This window comes from Phoenix dactylifera, unplaced genomic scaffold, assembly GCF_009389715.1.
Source record: "Phoenix dactylifera cultivar Barhee BC4 unplaced genomic scaffold, palm_55x_up_171113_PBpolish2nd_filt_p 000849F, whole genome shotgun sequence".
NCBI classification, from domain to species: Eukaryota; Viridiplantae; Streptophyta; class Magnoliopsida; order Arecales; family Arecaceae; genus Phoenix; species Phoenix dactylifera.
In genome coordinates, this window is record NW_024068213.1 from 70,899 (window position 1) to 92,876 (window position 21,978).

A 21,978-nucleotide genomic window follows, 5' to 3' on the forward strand; every position below is an offset into this window, starting at 1 on the left:
TCCTTAGCTGCATTTTTTTTTTTTTTTTTTGTAATGAAGTCGGCTTGCGCCCATCGCACGGCCGCGACAATTTTGTACTTAGTTTTGATTTAATGAAAATATTCTTCAATTTTCACTATTCCAACCTGACTATTTCCTAGCCAGCGTTTTTCTAAGGCTTTGTTGCTCGGACTTCCGAATTGTTAAAGCGCTGGGTCGGACACTCGAGCTCGTCGGGCTCTTAGGTAGAGCTTCACGGTCGCAAGGCTCAAGGCCTCGGCCGTGGGGCGCCGCGACCTAATCATCGTATCGAACAGCTAGCTTGCAGCCCGAATCGGACCCCCCGAGCTCGGGGCTAAATCTCGCCGAGCGGTCGAAGGATCGACTTAGGGCTTAAGTAGGCGCGTTCAACTAGATTTAATTTGTAATCGACTCCAATATTGGCCGTACTTTCCAATAAAAGCAAACGACGAAAATGAATGTGTAACGAGGTAGGCGCTAATCAGAGCGTACCTTGTTGGGGCTGTACGCCCCGAGCCGCGAACTGTTCGTGGAGGGCGGCCCCGAGCTTAATTTGACGGGGTCGTCGCCTTTTGAGCTTGCACATGGGACTGCCACTGGCTTCGGGGTGCCCAGATCGATGGTCGGCGAGGACCGAGCCGAGCCCGATGGCTAGCGGAGGTCGAGGCGAGCTCAATGGCTGATGGAGATCGAGCCGAGCTCGATAGAAACTGCATCTCGAACTGTTGAACAACCACGAACATTTTTGGGGAGACCACGAGGGTGCTCCATCATCCCGAAGTATCGGGGCATCCCGACCGTAGTCGGGGTATTGGAGATCGAGCCGAGCTCGATGGTCGGCGGAGATCGAGCCGAGCTCGATAACTGATGGAGATCGAGCCGAGCTCGATGGTCGATGGAGATCGAGCCGAGCTCGATAACTGATGGAGATCGAGCAGAGCTCGATAACGGATGGAGATCGAGCCGAGCTCGATAACTGATGGAGATCGAGCCGAGCTCGATGGTCGATGGAGATCGAGCCGAGCTCGATAACTGATGGAGATCGAGCCGAGCTCGATAACGGATGGAGATCGAGCCGAGCTCGATAACGGATGGAGATCGAGCCGAGCTCGATAACTGATGGAGATCGAGCCGAGCTCGATGGTCGATGGAGATCGAGCCGAGCTCGATAACTGATGGAGATCGAGCCGAGCTCGATGGTCGATGGAGATCGAGCCGAGCTCGATAACTAATGATCGATGGAGATGGTGTTCCGAATTTCGGCCGAGGTGCCCGGCTTTGCTCGGTTTTATTTGTGCCCGAGCAGAATCGTATATACGGGCTGGGCCAGGTCATCTGGAAGCCAACATGTAGGCATCAGGGGAATTTTATCAAAATTGAGCAATTGCGAACAAATCTTTGCAGCAAGATGAGAATTGATATGGAAAGCCCCTTGGAATATTATTGGTAGTACACCCGGAGGTTTTCGGAACTCCAGCTGCGCGGAATGGGAGTCCCATCGAGGGATTTCAGCTTGTACGCTCCAGGTCGCTGAACGCGCGCGATCTGGTAGGGTCCCTCCTAATTCGGGGCCAACTTTCCTTGCTCGGTCGGCTGGGAGGCTTCTGCCCTCCTGAGGACAAGGTCCCCCACTTTGAAGGTTTTGACCTTGACCTTGGCGTTGTAGTATTGCGCCGTCCTCTGCTGGTACTTTGCCATGCGAACTCGGGCGGCTTCCCTAGTCTCCTCGATTAGGTCCAGATTGTTTCTGAGCTGCGAAGAGCTGGAGCTAGCGTCGTAATGCTCCACCCTCGGAGAAGGGAGTCCGATCTCCAAGGGGATGAAGGCTTCCGTTCCGTATGTCAAGTTGAAAGGAGTCTCGCCGGTGGGTATACGGAACGTGGTCCGGTAAGCCCATAAGACATTGTACAGGTCTTCGACCCACTGTCCCTTGGACTGGTCGAGCCTGGCCTTGAGCCCCTGCAAAATAGTACGATTTGTTACCTCGGTTTCTCCATTTGTCTGAGGATGCGCAACCGAGGTGAAGCGGTGGTCGATGCCAAGCTCGGAGCAGAATTCTCTGAAACGGGCGATGTCGAACTGACGACCGTTGTCTGATATAAGGATGCGGGGGAGTCCGAATCTGCAAATTATCGACTTCCAGACGAAGTCCCGCATCTTCTGCTCGGTGATCCGGGCCACTGGCTCGGCTTCCACCCATTTAGTGAAATAGTCGATGGCGACGACCAGAAATTTTCTTTGTCCGGTTGCCATGGGAAATGGTCCCAGGATGTCAATCCCCCATTGGGCGAATGGCCAAGGGGAGTTGATCGAGGTCAACAGGGACGAAGGCCGACGTTGAATATTGGCGTTTCTCTGGCACCGGTCGCACCTCCGGACAAAGTCCAGGGTGTCCTTCTGAAGTGTCGGCCAGTAGTATCCTCGGCGCAAAATCTTGTACGCCAATGCTCGTCCCCCAGATGATTTCCACAAATTCCCTCGTGGACTTCGCGCATTGCATAGTCCGCCTCTGTCGGGCGAAGACACCTGAGGAGAGGAGAGGTGAAAGATCTTCGATAAAGCTTCCCTTCATATAGTATGTACTGAGCGGCCAAACGCTTGACTCGCCGAGCCTCGCGTTCATCACAGGGGAGGATCTCATCCCGCAAGTAGTTGACGAGCTCGTCCATCTAGCTCGGCTCGATCTCGACGCAAAGAGCTGGCTCGGGCTCCTCGGTGCTGGGTCTTTGAAGGTACTCCAGCGCTGCTGTTTTTGGGAGCTCGCTCATATGGGAGGACGCCAACTTCGATAGTTGGTCTGCTCTGAGATTCTCTGTTCTGGCAATATGTTGGATGTGGAAGGAGCTCAGAGTCGAGGTGAGATCCCGCACCTTCCGAAGATATTCTTGCATTGTGGGCTCTCTGGCCTCGAAGTCGCCCGAGATCTGGTTCAAGACCAACTGGGAGTCGCTGAAGGCCCTCAGGTCCTTCACTGCTAGCTCCTTGGCCAACTTGAGCCCGGCGACGAGTGCTTCGTACTCCGCTGCATTGTTGGAGGCGGGGAACTCGAAGCGCAAGGCCTGCTCGGCGACCACCCCGTCTGGGCTGGTGAGGATGAGGCCCGCTCCGCTACCCCCCGAGTTCGAAGAACCATCAACATGCAGGGTCCATGTCGGGCTCGGGGTCGGCTCCGCTGGTGTTGGCCCGGGCTCGGGTTCGTCCGGCACACTGCATTCGACTATGAAGTCGGCGAGCGCCTGTGCCTTGATCGCCGGCCTGGGTCGATACTCGAGGTCGAACTCCCCGAGCTCGATGGCCCACTTGGTGACCCGACCGGCACGATCTGATCGCTGCAGGATCTGCTTCACCGGTTGGTCGGTCAGCACGGCCACAGTGTGAGCTTGAAAGTAGGGCCGGAGCCTCCGGGCTGAAACGACCAAGGCGTAGGCTGTCTTCTCGAGCTTGGTGTATCGGGTCTCAGCATCCCTCAAGACCCGACTTGTGTAATACACCGGCTTCTGGAGCTTGCTCTCCTCCCGAACCAGGACCGAGCTCACAGCTATAGGGGAGACGGCTAAATACAAGTAGAGGAGCTCACCCTGTTGAGGCTTCGTGAGCAGCGGAGGTGAGGCGAGAAGACGCTTGAGCTCCTCGAAGGCGTGCTGGCATTCGGCCGACCATAGAAAGTTTTTTGGCTTCTTGAGAGCTGCAAAAAACGGAAGGCAGCGCTCGGCCGACCGGGAGACGAACCTTCCGAGGGCTGCAACTCGGCCTGCAAGCCGCTGCACTTCCTTCACTGTCCTTGGCGGCGTCATTTCTTGAAGCGCCCAGATCTTCTCAGGATTGGCTTCGATTCCCCGCTGTGTAATTACGAAGCCGAAGAATTTGCCGGAGGTGACTCCGAACGCGCACTTGGCCGGATTGAGCTTCATCCGGTATCTTCGGAGTGTGGAGAACGTTTTCTTGAGGTCGGTCACATGATCTTGCGCCATTTTGCTTTTCACCAACATATCATCAACATAGACCTCCATGTTTCGGCCTATCTGGTCTTTGAAGATCCGGCTGACCAGCCTCTGATAAGTTGCTCCGGCATTCTTTAAGCCGAAGGGCTCACCTTGTAGCAATAGGTACCCCCGTCGGTGATGAAGGCCGTCTTTTTCTTGTCCTCCGGTGCCATCCGGATCTGGTTGTATCCGGAGAAGGCGTCCATAAATGTCAACAGCTCGTGTCCCGAGGTGGAGTCCACGAGCTGATCGATGCTGGGAAGTGGGAAGCTGTCCTTTGGGCAGGCCTTGTTCAGGTCGGTGTAGTCCACGCACATGTGCCATTTCCCGCTGGCTTTTCTAACGAGGACCACGTTGGCGAGCCACTCTGGATAGGATATCTCCCGGATGAAGCCGGCCTTGAGGAGTTTGTCGACTTCCTCGGCGATCGCTCGTTGTCGCTCTGGGGCGGCGCTTCGCTTCTTTTGCCGCACGGGCTTGCAGGGCTTCACCTGGAGCCGGTGGATCGCGACTTCAGGGTCTATCCCTGGCATATCTGCAGGCGACCAGGCGAAGACATCCATGTTGCTCCGCAGGAAGCTGACGAGGCGATCCCTCTCACGGGCGTCAAGGCCGGAGCCGACCTACACGGTTAGTTCGGGGGAATTTTCTTGCAAGGGAATTTGAATGAGCATCTCACCAGGCTCTACCCGATTCTTCTGAGGGCCGACCCGTGCCTCCAGGGTCTCGGCCGAGGACTTGTCTGTTGTTGAAATCGACGCCTCGGCCGGCTGCTTTGCCTCATGAGTCGCCATGTAGCACCGCCTGGCTATCGTTTGGTCCCCACGAACTTCGCCGACCCCTTGGCTGGTGGGAAATCGCATGAGCAAGTGGCGGATCGAGACTATGGCTCGGAGAGCGTTGAGTCCTGGTCGCCCAAGGATGGCATTATAAGCTGAGGGCAGGCGCACCACGAGGAAATCCATCTTCATGGTGCTTTCTCGGAGGGCGAGCCCGACTGTGACCAGGAGGTCAACCTCGCCTTCTACTGCGACCGAATCCCCAGTGAAGCCAACCAGCGGGGCGTTCATCCTCCGCAGCTGCTTTTCCGTCATCCCCATTCTGGAATAGGCGTCAAAATACAAAACGTTCGCCGAGCTTCCATTATCAATCAAAACACGTTTTACATCAAATTTGTTCACAACTATAGAGACGACCACAGCGTCGTCATGGGGAATTTCAACTCCCTTCAGGTCCTCGTCTGAGAAGGAGATGGCCTCCGAGGCGCGCAAGCGCTTCGGGGTGGTTGCTTCCTCTGAAGCTTCTCCAACCGAGGCCCCGCCTCGGATGGTGTTGATGGTACCGGCGATGGGCCTGTTAGCATTTGGATCTTCGGGCTGTGGGGGATTCTCCACTGGCCTTCCTGCGGGCCGGTTCCGCACGAACCGGTCGAGCACTCCTCGGCGAATGAGTGCTTCAATCTCGTCCCGGAGCTGGAAGCATTCCTCCGTGTCATGGCCGTGGTCCCGGTGGAAGCGGCAGTACTTCCGGGGGTTATGCCAGGCTCCGGGATCCCGCCTCGGGGGCGGGGGTCGGAAGTAGTCCCGACCCTCGATCTCCATGAGGATCTCGGTCCGGGGAGCGGTGAGGGGAGTGTAATTTTCGTACCTTCCGTTGGGTGTGCGGGGCCGTTATGGCGGCCTCGGGCGAGAAGGGGACCTTTGTCGAGGCGGTCCTTGCAGCCGGGGCAGGTGCCTCAGACGAGGCGGGTTCTCGGCTCGGCGCGGGGACGGGCTTCCAGGGCGGCCTCGGTCCTCGCGACGCCTTTTCTGCTTCTTAGAGGTCTGCTCGGCCCCGCTCCGCCTGGAAGCCACCGCTTCTTCGGCCTTTGCGTACTTGCGCGCCCGAACCAACATCTCTGTGAGGTCAGCGGGAAAGTTCTTCTCGATGGAGAAGAGGAATCTATAAGACCGGGCCCCCGTCTTCAGTGCTGACATGGCGATTGACTGGTCAAGCTCCCGGACTTCCCATGTTGCAGCAGTGAAACGGTCCAGGTACTCCCTGAGAGACTCTCCCTCCTTTTGTTTTATGTCGAGGAGGGAGTCAGAGGTCCGCCGCTGAGGTCGGCTGGCAGCAAAAGTGCTGGCGAACTGCCTGCCGAGCTGTTCGAAGGAGGAAATGGTGCTAGGCTTTAGCCCAGTAAACCAGAGCCAGGCTGCTCCTCGAAGTGTCGCTGGAAAGGCCTTACAAAGTAGAGCCTCCGAGGCTCCTTGCAAGGCCATTAAGGCCCGGTAGCTTTCCAGATGGTCAAGGGGGTCGGTCCTGCCGTTGTAGGGCTCCACCTGAGGCATCTTGAACCTTGGTGGGACCGGCTCTTCTTCAATTTGCTGGGAGAAGGGGGACCTCGTGGTGAACTCGAAGTCACCATCGCGTCCTGTCTTCCTGCCACGGAGCGCCTCAATCTGACGCTCCAGGTTCTCGACTTTCTTGTCGAGCATATCACTCGGAGGGACCGCCGCAGCGGTTCGCCCCGGCGCCAGTTGCCCTGGGATTGACTCGGCTTCTGACGGTTGCGGCCAGTCTCCAGGACCCCTCACCGGGTGTTCCCCCCAGGGGGAGGCCGGAACACGGTGATCTTGGCCTGGAAGGGGCGATCCACTCACAGGGGGCGCCGGTTGAACTGGGGCCGGAGGGAGTGGTGTCGTTGGGACGCCCCTAGGTTGCAGGCCTTGGATAGCGGCAGCCAAGGCCTGAACCTGCTGCACCAGGACGTCAAACTGCTCCGGTCGAACTTGGGGAGTCGAATCGGCCGGAGGTGGCGAGTTTCGGACGGAATGTTCGGGGCTAGGTGGTGGACGTCGGGAGGCATTGGAAGCTCCCCTTGCTTCTCAGCTTCATGGTCGCGACTCGGTCCCTTCCTCTAGCGCCAACTGTTGCTGGAAATTGGACCCGAGGGCGACCGTCGGCCGGAAGGGGGAGGCTCCGCTGTCTGGGTGGCGGGCGGCAGCACGTCGGCGGGCAGCGTCCTCCTGGAGTCCTGCAGGAAGCCGGTGGCCGGGCTGTCCGGCGTCGGCCCTCCGATGCTTAAGTCAGCGGGGAATAGATATGAGGAAGATGGAGACAGCCAAGAAGAGAATGCTCAGAGAGTGAGCCAGCCGGAATCCCCCTTTTGAGTGGGGGAATTTCCCCTTTTATAGGGAGGCCGGATTACCTGTGACGTGACAGAACAAGTTGTCTGTCGTACGATTGGTCATTAATGTCCGATTATGTAAGTCAATGTTATCACTGCAGGAGATTAGGCCGAAGCCCAAGTTGTCGCAGGGTCGCCATCATCTGCAGGCATGCGGATTCGCCGTAGGACTCGATGTCCGTGGGCAACGGGAGCCATACGCTTTAATTGCTGAGTAAGCGGAGGGCCTGCGGAGGCCATACGCTTTAATTGTTGAGTGAACCGGAGGGCCTGCAGAGGCCATGCATATTAATTGTGACTAGAGAACGTAATCTTTTGACCGTGCCGCGGTAAGGCGTGGTTCCAGCGTGCAACTCAGGCGTCCTCGAACCAGTCAGACTACGGGCCAGGGGGTCTGCTCGGTCGACCCCGCTCGGAGGGGGTCTGCTCGGCGAAGCGCGGCGATATTTTTCCCCCTAACACTTATTATTTGTCCAGATGCATCATAATAATCATTATTACATAATCAAGGCGTTAGATAGTTTGGCTATCCCTTTCTTGGTGTTTTAAAGATTAATTTTGATAGATCTGTATGTGGTGACATAACTGCAGTAGGTTTTGTGATGCGAGATGAGCATAACCGTCTAGTGAAGGTTGTAGGAAAGCAGCTTATATCTTGTGTCATGCCATATACAGAGTTGGTATGCTATTATAGTAGACCATCATAGAAATCATCATAGATCTTGTAACTGTCACAATCTATCACAATCTAGAACCTCACCTAAAAAGACCAACCGAAAAATATTATTTGGATTTCTTGATCTTGTATAAGTACCCAAGATCTACCTAGCAAATAACTGATGTGAAACTAAACACACGCCCATACAAGTCCTCACATACTTTCTCCGTTTAAGCTCTGATATTCTAATCAGGCTAAGAGTTCAAAACCATTCAAATCTAATCATAAACACTACAATCAGTCTGTGGTCAGCCTCAATAGATCCGTACTGCAATGTCCCAAGTCCACATAAGTTATGGGCTGGATCCGTTCTAACACTATTTGTAACAACTCAAAAACCTCACCCAAAATGACTAGCCGAAAGATATTATTTGGATTTCTTGATTTTATATAAATATTCAAGATCCATCCAACGAATAACCAATGTGGAACTAAACACGCCCCCATGGATCCTCATAGTAACAACTATTATCTGCTTCATAAAATATCATTTTATTTTTATATTTAAATAATTATCACTATAATAATTGTTATAATAGATAATAATATACTATTATTATTATTATTTATTTTATTGGCTTTTGACTAGTGATAACTTGATACACCTCCTTTCTTCACCTGAAACTTATTGAGAACCCACCCAATCTGGGCCAATTAAAATTAGACAAAATAGGATTATGGCAAACCTCCAAGTCTCACCAATGAAATTTCTATCCATAAGGCATGTCGCACTTCATCGTTCATCAATATAATGGCCTAAGGTTTAACAGGTAAGAGTTCCCTTGACGCAGGAATCTAGATAAGCTGGCCTTGCTTTGATATTATGTCCGACGGCAGGCCATACCAACAACCACTAAGAAGTGATCCGCAGCCACAGATTTGCATGCAGTACTCCCCGAGAATGACAAAAATGGCCACCTCTCCAAGTTCTTCTAAAAATCTTCTCATGTCGATTATCCTCGATCCAATGTCCCTATCATCTTTCTCTATGATGGCTGGGCGGACCCCCACCTACATGATAGAGGAAATCCTTTTCCCTCAATGGAGATTCTCTCCTGTGTTTTTCTCTCCATTAACGGTGGGCCTCCTTCCATGTCTCAATAATGCAGCAGGTCAGTGCCTCTTCAAAAGAATTCCATTGCAATCCGATGGGCCAGACTTATTTCCACCAAATCCAGCAATGATGAAAGGATAACTCCCATAATTTCACATTTTCACTGCAGATAGTTCTTGAAGCTAAACATAGCGAGGTGTATATGGGATAACCAACACAGAAACCAACATGAAGACCACTGAGTTGGTTTGCAAGGAAATAATTTGCTGATAAAGTTGTATCAACGCATTACCAGTCATCCTTTTGTTCAAGCAAATGTTAAAAATCATCACAAATAAAAGTTGTCATGCAATCAGCAGCAAGAATTCTGTAACAGCACTAGGAATCTAGGAAGAGTGGTCAAGAGCAGCAAAGTTCTAGGCATTGGTCACTTAGAGGGGGGCCGGAAAAGTGCCACTCTCCTTTTGCTCATTCCATTTCTCAATCTGGATCAGTCAGGAAACAAAAAAGGGTCAATAGAAAGGGGAGAGACAAATCAAACATGACAGTTAGTAATACATAAGGTGCAAAAAGGCTGTAAGTCAGATAAGAAGGTTGGATAGGCCTATCACCACTAACAGAGATAAAAATAATGATAATAAAGTAAAGTAAATTTAAGAAGAAAGGAAAGTTCCAAAAAGCATAAGAAAGAGATGAGAAAACATAACAGAGTCGCAACATGGTTCCATTGACAATAGGCACTACAGTAAAATTAGAAAAAGCCGGCCCTTTTTTGCCGACGCTAGAAAAAAGCGTCGGCAAAATTTTCTGCTGCGCCAAATTTTGCCGACGCTTTTTAAGAGCGTTGGCAATTTGAAAGAATCGACGACGCTTAAATGCATCGTCACAGTCCTCTAGCGAAATCGTTGCTGGAAAGCGTGGGAACTGGACCTAGGACGATGCTTTTAAGCGTCATTGTTGTCCCCTGCCTAAGACGATGCTTATAAGCGTCAAATATACACGACACGTATAAGCACCGTCTAAGGCTAGAATCCCTCAAAACCCAGTGCCCGAATCCGATCGAGCCCTTATTCTGCCCTAGCTACTCCCCCTATTTCTCCTCTCCGGCTTCCGTCTTCCTCCTCTCCGGCACTGCCCTAACTTCCGTCTTCCTCCTCTCCGGCGCTGCCCTCGTCACCCGTCTTCTTCCTCTCCGGTGCCGACCGTCCGACTCCAACCTCCTCTCCTCCTCCCTCCTCTCCGGCGCCAACCGACCAACCCCGACCTCCTCCACCTGAGGTATTTTTCTCCTCCTTCCTCCTCTCCCTCCTTCTCGCTTGTTCTCCTCCTTCTCCGCCTCTTCTTGTTCGTGTGTTCGTGGGTGTTTTTTTCTTTTTTTTACAGAGACTCTAGCTTTGCCTTCGCCCGAGGATCTCCTCCTCCTTCCTCCTCTCCGGCGCCGTCCGAGCAGCCCTCAAACCTCGATCGAGCGGCAACCCTGATAAGTATGATCGTTGATGCACAATGAACAATTATTATTTTTTACTATTTTGTTGCTATTTGGCTAAGTTAAAAAATTGAGTATCAAATCAGTTCTCCTAAGAGCCTATTTAGATAATCTATCAAGATTTGGACTGAACTTTCTACTGGATTTATAGGCTTGTAAGCCCATTTGAGTACCGTTTTTATCAACCCAACACTCTCCGGCCTGAATCATGTGGGACTTTTTTCCTCCTTGGAGATTAATAGGCCTAGGATCAGTTAACAAATCCAACCCCCCAGCTTCCCCAAGAACCTTTAATCAAAGGAAGGAAACATCTCCAGCAACTTCCCAAGAAATCAGTAATTGTCTTACTTCAAATGAAAATTCACATATCCATACCATTGATCATGATCTCCAATATCTAAATTGCATAGAACTGAATGTTTTGAAGGCCTCTTATGCATTGATGTGAATGTCCAGAGATGCAGTTTTACCAAACAATATGTGCACTCAAGAAATTGAATTTCTTGACATAGGCATGTATGGCGTGGGTGCTAAGTGTCCAGAGTGTTTAAGAACTGTGACATGGGAACACTTGTGCAATATAATTTGTAGAAATAAAAATGTATTACCTTAAAAAATATGTTAATCACTAGCATAATTTGACAGTCAGTAACATTTTTTCAACAGAGAACTTACAAATAGGCTATAGGTTTGATGCTTCACCATAAGAGCCTAGACATTTTACTAGTATTTATTTGGTAATATAGTTGAGAATTAAGTGCCGACAATTGCTATGATGTTTCTTAGATCCTCAAAAAAAAAAAAAGAAAAAGAAACATGCAAATGCTCACACTTCTCTGAGTAGGATGCTCCATTTTTTCCAATATTGTGTTGTCTTGTGTTGGCTTGGACGTATGGAGTGATATTGAAGGTCTTCCAATTTTTAAGAGTGATTATGTTTATTTTGAATATTTTGCATGATTTTGGTGCTACAATAGAGCAGAATTCAGGATCTTTCTATTTTTTCGTGACAAGAAATTGTCTACACTTTTGCTGATATGATTTTACAGTATCTTTTATGTAAAGCAAGAAAGTTAACAGGTAAGCCTCCTGTTCTTTGGCATATGTATACTTCCTCCATGGTAGTAACTGTAGATAATTGTTAGCTTCTGAACTCTATGTGGTGATGTCTGATGCACTCCCACTTGCGCTCAAGGAACAATCATAAAATATTCTCATTTACAGGTTATGTTGATTCTTGAAATGATGTATCTCATGATATGGTAGGGCTCAAGGAAAGCCAAACCAATACCGGAGCCCGTATCGATTGGCGACCAGCATGGTACGGTACGGATCCATACCATACCACGTCGATAAAATCATATTGGAATTTTGTTTAATCAATATACTAAGCAGCAATGCATGGACTTCGATATAGATATATATTGATTCTTTTTTTTGTATACTAGGTAACAATATGCCCCGAGGGAGACGATTTAGAGATGTGGAGTTCCAGCATTCTCAGGTGGGATCTACTTCTGATCAGTCCCTGCAGTCCCAGCAGCCATGTGAGCACCAGCAGCACGAGTCAGGATCTCAGCGTGAGCCTCCTGCTAATTGCCCGGAGGATGAGCTTCGGATCTAGGGTAATTCGATTTAAAGTTCATATTTTATGTTCATATTTGTCTTCAACTTTTTAAGACATATTTTATTTAATTTTAATAGATGGACAAGGGACGGTGAGGACGAGATGGGGACCCACTCAAGCAAAGGATGTGTGGAAGCTTCCTCCGGGTGAGAAGATCATCATCCGATGCAACGAATTGGGACAGCCCATCAATAGAGCTAGAAGTCTTCTATCAAGCTTTTTAGGATCGGTTGCACGCAAGGGTCAGCTGTGTCTAACTTCTTTATTAATTTTACTTCTTTAAAATATTAATGTGATTGTTTTTTTTGAGAGAGAGATAGGAAAGAGCTACAACTCTTATTTCAGAGCGCGTCGGGGAGTCATCATCATCCGACGTGGCCAGTCGCGTCGAGGCTCAGGTCTATGCCGAATTGATGGACCCAGAATGTTATGGTCGCGTGAGGGGTTATAGTGTCGGAGTCACCCCCAATCAGCTGTCTGCAGTGAGCCGATATACCCAAGATGCCAAATAAGGTACTAGCACTGCAAAGATTTGTAGTTTGAAGACAGAGATGGCACAGATAAAGCAGTCATATGAGACAAGGATAGAGGAGATGAGGCAGAGTCATATGACTGATATAGCGGAGTTGAAGCAGAGCCAAGAGTTGAAGATACAATCTTTGCAGGATCAGCTTGACCATATTTCATCTTTTTTGCAGAGATTTGCTTCTCCGGTACATAACTAAATCTATTTGAATATTTTATGTAATTATAATTTATTCTTGTATGAGCGTGATGACTTTCGTATTTTTAGCTTCTAAAGTATTTTTTTTCTTGTAGGTTGCTGATACTTCATCTACTCGTAGAGATGATGATGCCGTCGACTCTTGATACATCGTAGATTGTATACTTAGGAATTTGAGATGTATGTTTTTAGAATATTTTTAAAGTACAATATAATCAAATATGATAATATGAAAATTTTGAATGAAAAGTTCTTGTTTGCGACGTGTATTTTGTTATCTATGTGATTTAGGCCCTGTTTGGGGAAGCTGTTAGTAGTAAAGCTTTTGGAAGTAGAGCTGTTGGAAGTAGATCTGTCTGAAGCAGAGCGTTTATAAAAAGCTGTTTGTTGTTTGGTAACTACATTTCTAAAGTGCTGTGGCACTTTAACATGTGTTTGGTAAACAAACTGAGAAAGTACTTTTGTGTGACAAAATGACCATAAAGGACATTACCAGTATTATACAACAGAGCATAATAAAATATAATATGTATTAATACATAAATATATGATATAGTATAATATTAATGTAATATAATATAATATTATTATAATATAGTACTATAACATTATCTATTATAGAATAATAATTTAATATAATATTAAATTATTTAACATAACATATCAATGTATTATGATATAATGTAATATAATATTATATTTATAGTATAATACAATAATAAATATATTAAATATTATAATTATTAATGTAAATTAATTTTTCATCCTTCTAATGATCATTTATCTCTCTAAAAAATAGAGAGAAAGGAAGAAGAAGATAGAGAGGGAAAGGGAGAAAGGAAGAGGCGGGATAAGAGTTTTGGGGAAAAAAGTGTGATTTAAATGGGGGTATTTTGGTCCAAAAAATAGCTTCCCGACAAAGCTGAAAACAGCATTTTCGGAAAGCTCCAAATTGGAGCTTCTCCCCAAAAGCTGTTTTCAGCTTCCCGCAAAAGCTGAAATAGCTTTTCAAAAATTTTACCAAACATCATTTTTTATCTTAAAGTACTTTTGGAGGGCCAGAAAGTGCTTTTTAGCCCTCCAAAAACTCCCCCAAACAGGGCCTTAGTGTATTTGTTTTGTTAGAATTTAATGTATACAGAGTATTAAAAATTGCTTTTACGAAAAAAAAATTTTAAAAAAAATTTCTATTGCCGACGCTTTTAAGCATCGGAAATAGCAAGTGGCACGAAATCTGGCACGCCTTTAACGACGCTTTTAAGCGTCGGAAATAGCAAAATGGCATGAAATCTGGCACGCCTTTAACGACGCTTTACAGCGTCGGTCAAGAACCATAAGCCGACGCTTTTAAGCGTCGGCCTAGTCCGACAAAAACCAACCGTTTGAAGCGTCGGTCCAAGTTCACCGACGCTTTTAAGCATCGGTTACCTCGCGGATGAACGATGCTTAATAGCGTCGGCATAGATTGACGACGCTTTCCTGACGCGTCGGCCTAAACCGAGCCCACGCCCACCTGCCCGACGTCTTACCCACGCTTTGGGGGGCGTTCGCAGGAAATCTACCGACGCTTTTACCAAACAAAGCGCCGGGAGATATCGACAGCCTGTGCATTGGAATGAGTGTCTAAAACCTTACCGAAAGTGGTTTGCCCCAACTCATCTTCTGGCTTCTGCAGTTGAACCTGTTCTAAATTTAAAGACAATCTATTCTTGTTTAGCTTGTTTATGAAATTTGCTGGGTCTTGATAGTAGCTGCTTATAGGCATGATAGTGTTCTGAAGATTTTTTACAATCACATTGCATCTTAGTAGGACCAGCAACACATCAAATGAATCCAACTGGCCACTAAGACCACCAGATTAAAGCTCAAAACAGCCATCATCGACCACTATTTTAAGTACCAGTTTGGGTACCCATACTGGCACCCAGCTGGTGCAGTATCATTATAGTACAGATTTTGCACAGGACATACCGGGTGTTGGTTTATTGGCAATAAAGTATAGTATGCCCAGTACAGACCAGTACTCAAAAACATGTCCCAACAACCGATGAAATGCATCCACATGAACAACATACTGAACAAAATTTCGCAGTATTTAAAAAGATCTTAAGCATAATCGAGAAAGCGTATGTGCAGAAGGAAAAAAAAGCAACACTTTGTGCCCTTCATTTCCTCTATTCAAGCATGTCAACTTTAAGATGCCAAGTTCCCAACCATATTGAGTTTCAACTTGTTCATAATCTCTTGAACAACAAATCTCATAAACTATCAATGTTTGTAAAAATAATGTGCATATTTCGATGAACCATGATATGTCCATTGATATTGGACAGACATTAATCGTTCTCTTCAACTGATACAGTGTTCATGGTGTTCATGCATCTAATAAGCAAGGTTTCTCCATGATGATTCCATTTTATATTATCCTTAAACATTTATGATCACAATCAAATTTAGATAAAAGCACTTTCAATTTCCTGACATATAGATGATGACCATACTATCGACAAATTAAGAGATGTGATTATAGCACAAATGCTCAAAGCGGAATTATGATGACATCCTGGACACTAGGCAAGCTCAATGGGTCCATCATGCATTTGGAGCTTCATCAACCTTGAGCAATAGGTGGATTAACAACTCTGAAAGTAAGCTTCTTGAGGCTCTCAATCCAATGGTTGAAGTATTCAGTCACAAATTTGACCCTCAAGTGTCCATGCTAGCTATCACATAACCAGTCCTTATGCTCCCATTGCTTCTCTACCTCCAACAGCAATCCTATATAAAATTATGTCTAATTGGGATGCACTTGGACTGAACTAAACCCACAGCCACAACATGCAAATATATCAAGCTAATATTTGCTGTTCTAGATCCTGTGCTCCTCATTGCATCGAGAGATCAAGTTCTTCCATGTCGTCCTTAAATCGAATTTCTTGCTGGAGTTTGTACATTTGAAGAGGAGAAAATAGAGAAGGTATTTATCAGGTAGGAACAACGTTCACTAAAGTCCATCTTCTCCAGTGAAGTTTAAGATGTTTATTCAACACAAGATGCTAAAAAAGAGAATGACCAAAAAGGAAGTCAACGAGATCATATGGAAGCGACAAAATTAGTTGCTTACTGAAGAATGTTAAAGACACAGTAAAACCTCATTCACGATCAAGGTTTGAGAATAAAGAAATGGCAAAAGACTAGCATGAATTGCCGATGTATAAAATAAGTTAACAAGAAATTCAAAACAAATCACAGAAAATTTGGTTAAGACTGAAACTGAAAAGTTTCAATTATGCTGTCAGAGTTCGAGAAACTTTGAGACATCCTTCTCATTATCTTGGGTTAAGTCAGGACAAATGGCCAGCAATCTCTCATCACGGTCTTATATCTTAAGCCATGTTCTCAAGGTTCTCTTTCATATTCTCAACTACTATCTCCTACATCCACGACGCAGCAATCTAATACCCACCACTCACCAGCATATCCTCTTACCCAATCCTCCCAAAAAAGAAAAGAGCTTGCCCAACAAATCTTCATTTACTCTTTCTACTGAATATATTTATAATGCACTGGCAATTATAAGGTGCACATGTCCTTAATTCATATATGCTTTAAACTCTCATGCATATCATAATATTCACTTATCCACACCTATGCAAGTACCAGTTACAATACTCTTCTTTCCCAGGATTCAGATGCCAGGTGGTCCAATTCTGAAAATGCAAGTTTGTAAACCCCTTCTTTTACACAATTTCAGCTGGCAATGATCATCAAGTAATACTACTCTCCACTCCCAATTATGTTTACATTCTCATTCCTTAATATGCAATCCATTTTCTTTTTTTTTTTTGCATCACCTAGCATTGAATTCACATCAATTTGCTAACAAATTTCAATCATCTGGAATATGTAATCTAACATAACCATAAAAAATTGACTTAACAAACTTGAAACATATAAAACTTGTACCTCATTTAAATCCAACTGGAGAAGAAGAAGCTAGAGGAGCCTTAGATATTATTAATTGCTGAGAAAATGAATAAAAAATAATACCAACAGATAAAAAGGAAAGAAAGGAAAATCAAGAACTTTCTTATGTTTAATTGGGATAAAAAAACTGCAGTGGAATTTGTAGGCAAAATAGTCAATATATAATTGTCTCCTCCTAGTCTACTTGCCTATCTGTTATTTTCCCTTTAAAAGCCTTCTTTTGGAGAGAAAAAATTCTAGGTTTCTTAAAGAAAAAATGTGGGTATTACTATCTACTTAAATTTGATCTTACAATTTTGTTTTTCATTACTAAAGAATGGTATAGGTCATTCTCCTTCTTTCTTCTCTCTTACTTTCTTAGCAAACAAATAGGGACCCTAGATTTCATATTAACCCAAACAAGGGAATGGCCACCAAGTTTATATTCCATATTAGGTTGTACCAAAAAACTTCTCAAAGGACTCCCACACAGGATAAACTTTAAACAACAAGGGAATCTGTACTGTAACATGAAAATAATGGTTCTGTGAGGCTGATGATAAATATTAAAGTACAAATTAGACTGAAGATAAGTGTGCTAGAACAGGAGCATAAGCACTCACCCATTCCAGTGGGCACAAAGATCTATAGTATCTGGCAAACTTTTGACAATCAGCAGCATCTTCACCTTTAGCCTTCAAACACCTGAATTTGCAGTTATACGTCTGGCTAATTACTTTTACAATATGAATTGGCATGGTCAATAGAAGATGCACCAAACAGACTGTAAGCGGTCAGCATGCTACTTGCATATTAAATATAGATTAAAACAACCATACTTGTGATATTCAATGTAGCGAGTAAAACAATGCCTTGTCTGATTTGCTGAGGGAAAGCAAAAATCTGCTGGTGCAGTTTTCAACTCAATCTAATAAACAGACGCAATAATATAAAAAGATTAGCATGAAATATTCTCCACAGGCATTCTCATACTAAAAGAAGGAGAAGTGTTGAGATAAAGCTATCAAGCAACCTAATAGGAAACTAATGTTTAAGCACAAAAAATCAAATGAAAAAACTAGATGCAACAAAATTTTAGAACAACATTATTAGGTACAAGTTACGTGACCATCCAAGCATCTAAGAAATTCTGAGATTGACTCGCAAGTTATGCAATTCTGAGATTATATTCACAATTCTCGGCTTTGACTGAGCAATTTCATAAAATTATACACAAATGAAGCATTCGATATAGTATGAATAAGTTGCTTATGGCAACTAGAACATTTGTTACTCATGGAATTAGATGAAAGAGATTGTGTATTTGTAGATGAAAAATTGCAATGTATTTATATATTCTACTTCTTTTATTCTTCAGTGCGCCAGAAAAGAAAATGCCACAACCAAAGGGAACATTCTTTCATCAGGCAGCATAAAAGAAGAAAAAAAAACAAAAATAAAAAGCATGGTAACAAAAGGAAAACAAATGAAACTACAAAAACGTGAAAATTACGTGATGATCCCATCAAGAAAACCAAAAAAAATGGAACTGAAATTATAAAACAAAATAAAAAAAACCTTGGTCAACGGGTTACCCCATATATTTACAGTGAAAAAAACAAAGAAGCCCTTGTATAAGAAGCGCTGAGAAATTGCTTGGATCAAAGATAAAAGAAAAATAGATAGAAGACCATCTAAGAAGCTAAAGGAGAGAACTTTTGACAAGATCCCCTAAAGCATCAAATATTTAGAAAGATTCTTGGCCGATAAAGATTAGCAGATCCGTAAGCGATCTCATATACATAAATAAATGGAGGGGAAATAGGAGAAAGATCGGGTCAGCTAGGGTTAAATCGAGCGATCGTAACATCGATTGGTCGATAGAGAGAAAGTGGTGAGGGTCGTTTACCTCCGCCATCGGTAGCTTCTTGGCCGCACGAGACGAAGCTCCGGAATGCGGCTCACCCCGGAGGCCGGACGCCCTTGTTCGAACGTAATAAAAATGGATCCCCGTTGTCTCCGTAGATTTTCGACCGTTGCATCAGAGTCGACAGCTGACCGTACTGGGACGGAAAGCTGAAACTTGGGCCAGGCTGCATTCCGCTACAGGCCAAGCTGATTATTTTTATTATTATTATATTATTATTACTACTGAAATAGATGCATTATACATAGCAGGTACGAATATATTTAAAAAAAAATCAAAAGATAACAAGTTCCACAGGCACCAGATAGTCCCCTCTTCCGCATAGGAAGCTATCCACAAGGTCTCTTCAGAATGGTTAGCCGCATAGGAAGCTATCGACAAAGTCTCTTCAGAATGGTTAGCCACATAGGAGGCTATCCAATCTGCTGCCCCATTGGCCTATCGATATATATGCTTGACCTACAAGACCATCCCACCCCTCACCATCTTCTGAATATCCTTAAGGAGCAGATGGTAATCACCCGCTTCTCCCACACTCTACTGGATCCATTTAATAATAGTTGCCAAGCTGCCCTTAAGCATTAAGGTATTGGCCTGTAACATACGCCAGGCATACCTTAGGCAAGTTCAGGCAGCCCTCAACTCTACTCCGGCACAGAAATATCGAAAATCTGGCAACCACTAGCTGCAATCACTCTAGAATTTAGACCTCTAAGAATGAAACCCGCTTTCTCCCCTGCTACCCGCCATGGTACTCGTTTTCCCGCCCGAACTAGCTACGGTCACATGGCTTCAGATATCACTGAAGAGACACTGCAATGAGTACGTAACCTGCGATGAATACTAAATACCTTAAATATTTAGTAGGACATGTGTTATTACGGTTATCAATTAATCATTACAGGAAAAGTATATGCAAACAATATAAAACTAGACTCTTTTGGTCGTCCAAAGACACGAGTTACAAACAGGACGTAGCATTATGAACCATGGACTTGTATTTCTGATATCATGTGCAAGCAAAGCGAAACCAATTCTTCAGGGGGGAGGCTTTGAAGCATATCAGTTCATCTTAAACTAGCTCTTGTAAAATTTTCACCATGTAATTGAGTGGGGATTCGATTACTACAATGGCGGTTGATGACTCAGGTTAACCTCTAATGAGATTCCAGTACAGAAACTAGCATAAAGATGATCAGCCTCTCACTACCATATATGAGAGAATGCATGGTTGCTTAACATGGCATAAAACTATAGAAGAACAAGAGAACGAGGGCATGTTCCGTTTGCAACTATAGAACAAAACAAGAGAACAAGAGAAATTTGAAGTGGTGCATGGATGGCATGAGGCATAGTGATTTGTGATCGGCCTATATTTGTAGAGCTGATCATAGGTCAAGCCTTGGGCCTAAATTTTATTTATTTTTAATCAGATTTCATGCCGAATCTATTTTAAAATTTGATATTTTTGTACCAAAGTCCGGCCCAAGACATAAAGGGAGCAAAATAAGTTGTGAAAAATGTCACAGAGACTGATTACATTTGCGGCAGGCCCCGCTAACAGTGGAATGGGCCAGGCCTCAGGCCTAAAATCTATTCATTTTAACCAGGCTTGGGCTGATGATATGTAATATTTAATATTTTTTATGCCCAAGCCTGGCCCATAATCAGTTTTGGCGTTGATGCAACTTAATCCTTTCCCATGTAGATGACCCTTATCACGCTAGATCTTCCCCAAAAAGGTTTTGAGTAGCCCAAATTATTTCATAGCCAGGGGATGATTACTTATTGAATCAGATTTTGACAAGTGAACCGTAAATGAAGCCATTGTTCTATTCATCCATTCAGGTGTTTGTATGATTATTTGTAAGAGTTCAGTCCTTTCCCATTTGTAGTTGGACTAGAAAAGACCGGTATGCTGATAACAGGCCATCTATGCATTATGCAACGGTCTTGGTTTGAGGGGATCATGGTGTGGATATCATGCCATTGGAGCTTTTCTTTTTATAAACCATATTTATTAAACCAATCTAGAATAAATATATTTATGGGAATCAAAAAATAAAATGTCTAAAAATTTAGCAGGAAAATCTAGCCAACCAAGAAATATGGCTTTGTGTTACGGGGAACTAAGCCGCCATGCTCCACGTGACCGGCACGCGCGCCCATGAAAACTACGGCTGTCCTTGTGATCCAGCAATCCGACCCCGGGTCGGACATCTTCGGCTCACACAGCCCGACCTCGAGTCGGCTGTCCTTTGATCCAGCAATCCGACCCCCGAGTCGGACATCTTCGGGCTCCACAGCCCGACCTCGAGTCGGCTGCCCTTTGATCCAGCAATCCGACCCCGAGTCGGACATCTCGGCTTCGCAGCCCGACCCGAGTCGGCTGCCCCTTAATTCCAGCAATCCGACCCCAAGTCGGATGTCCTCAGCGACGCCAGCCCGACCCCGAGTCGGCTGCCCCCTGATCCAGCACTCGACCCCGAGTCGGAGATCTCTTGATAACGACAGGCTGCTTCCCAGAGGCACGCCGAGACCTCCTGCCTCCACTACTCCCTGCAACGGCTGTATCCGATGCTGTTCCACGATCTCCTGTATCAACCGCACAAAGCGGAACTCCACTACGCCCTGTCATGGCCGTACCCAGCGCTGCTCCACGACGCCCTGTAAACGGCCATGTCAGTGGCCACTGGCCATCGCGCCCCACGATTGACAACCCCCCTGAGGAGACCCCCAGCCAGGTATAGTATGCGGCTGGGGGGAGAAGGGGGGAGGGTAAGCAATATCTTCCAGAGCACTCTCTTGCTTGCGATTATCATCTCTCCTCCTCCTCCAATCTCCTCTGACTTGATCGTCGGAGGGCCCCCACTACCCCAGTGGTGGTGCGAGGCTTGCTTGCAGGTTTCCCGGTGGAAGGTGGAGCGTAACCAACACCAACCAAGACAACTCAGACGGAACCCCGTTCACACCGCTTGTGTCAATCGTTCTCGGTTTGGACCACCAGCAACAGTTGGCGCTAGAGGAAGGGCCCGATCTCAGAGCGATCGTAAATGGCACGGCGAGGCTGGTCGTGGAGCTTCCAATGCCTCCGGTCGCGGGGCCTCTCGCGCCTCCGGCCGGGAGGCCACTGCGTCTCCAACACAATTCTCAGCAACACTCCACCGTTCCACCCCCGATTCAAATTGGTCGAAGCCGCTCAGTTCGACCAGTTAGCCCAGCAGTCCGCACCCTCGCGGAGGCGGTGCAGAACCTGCAGGGTTGTGATGTCTCGGGCGCCGCAGCGGGCCCAGGAGCCGCTGCTCCCTGAGCGCTCACCTGTCC

General features: G+C 46.1%; 2 protein-coding genes across 2 annotated transcripts; both read right to left on the reverse strand.

Annotated features, from left to right (window-relative positions):
• Positions 1–5,653: 5,653 nt before the first annotated feature.
• LOC120107395 lies at positions 5,654–6,460 on the reverse strand. The gene has a single exon (XM_039120664.1). The coding sequence runs from the start codon at positions 6,458–6,460 to the stop codon at positions 5,654–5,656; it is 807 nt and encodes a 268-aa protein (XP_038976592.1).
• A 2,594-nt stretch (positions 6,461–9,054) lies between these two features.
• Positions 9,055–18,800, reverse strand: LOC103701185 (cytochrome c oxidase subunit 6b-2-like). The gene is made up of 4 exons (XM_008783157.4): positions 18,637–18,800; positions 17,567–17,655; positions 17,351–17,432; positions 9,055–9,409 (listed from the first exon to the last, which is right to left on the reverse strand). Exons 1-4 carry the CDS (start codon positions 18,643–18,645, stop codon positions 9,356–9,358), a joined length of 234 nt encoding a protein of 77 aa, XP_008781379.2. The 5' UTR covers positions 18,646–18,800; the 3' UTR covers positions 9,055–9,355.
• Between the last annotated feature and the right edge of the window lie 3,178 nt (positions 18,801–21,978).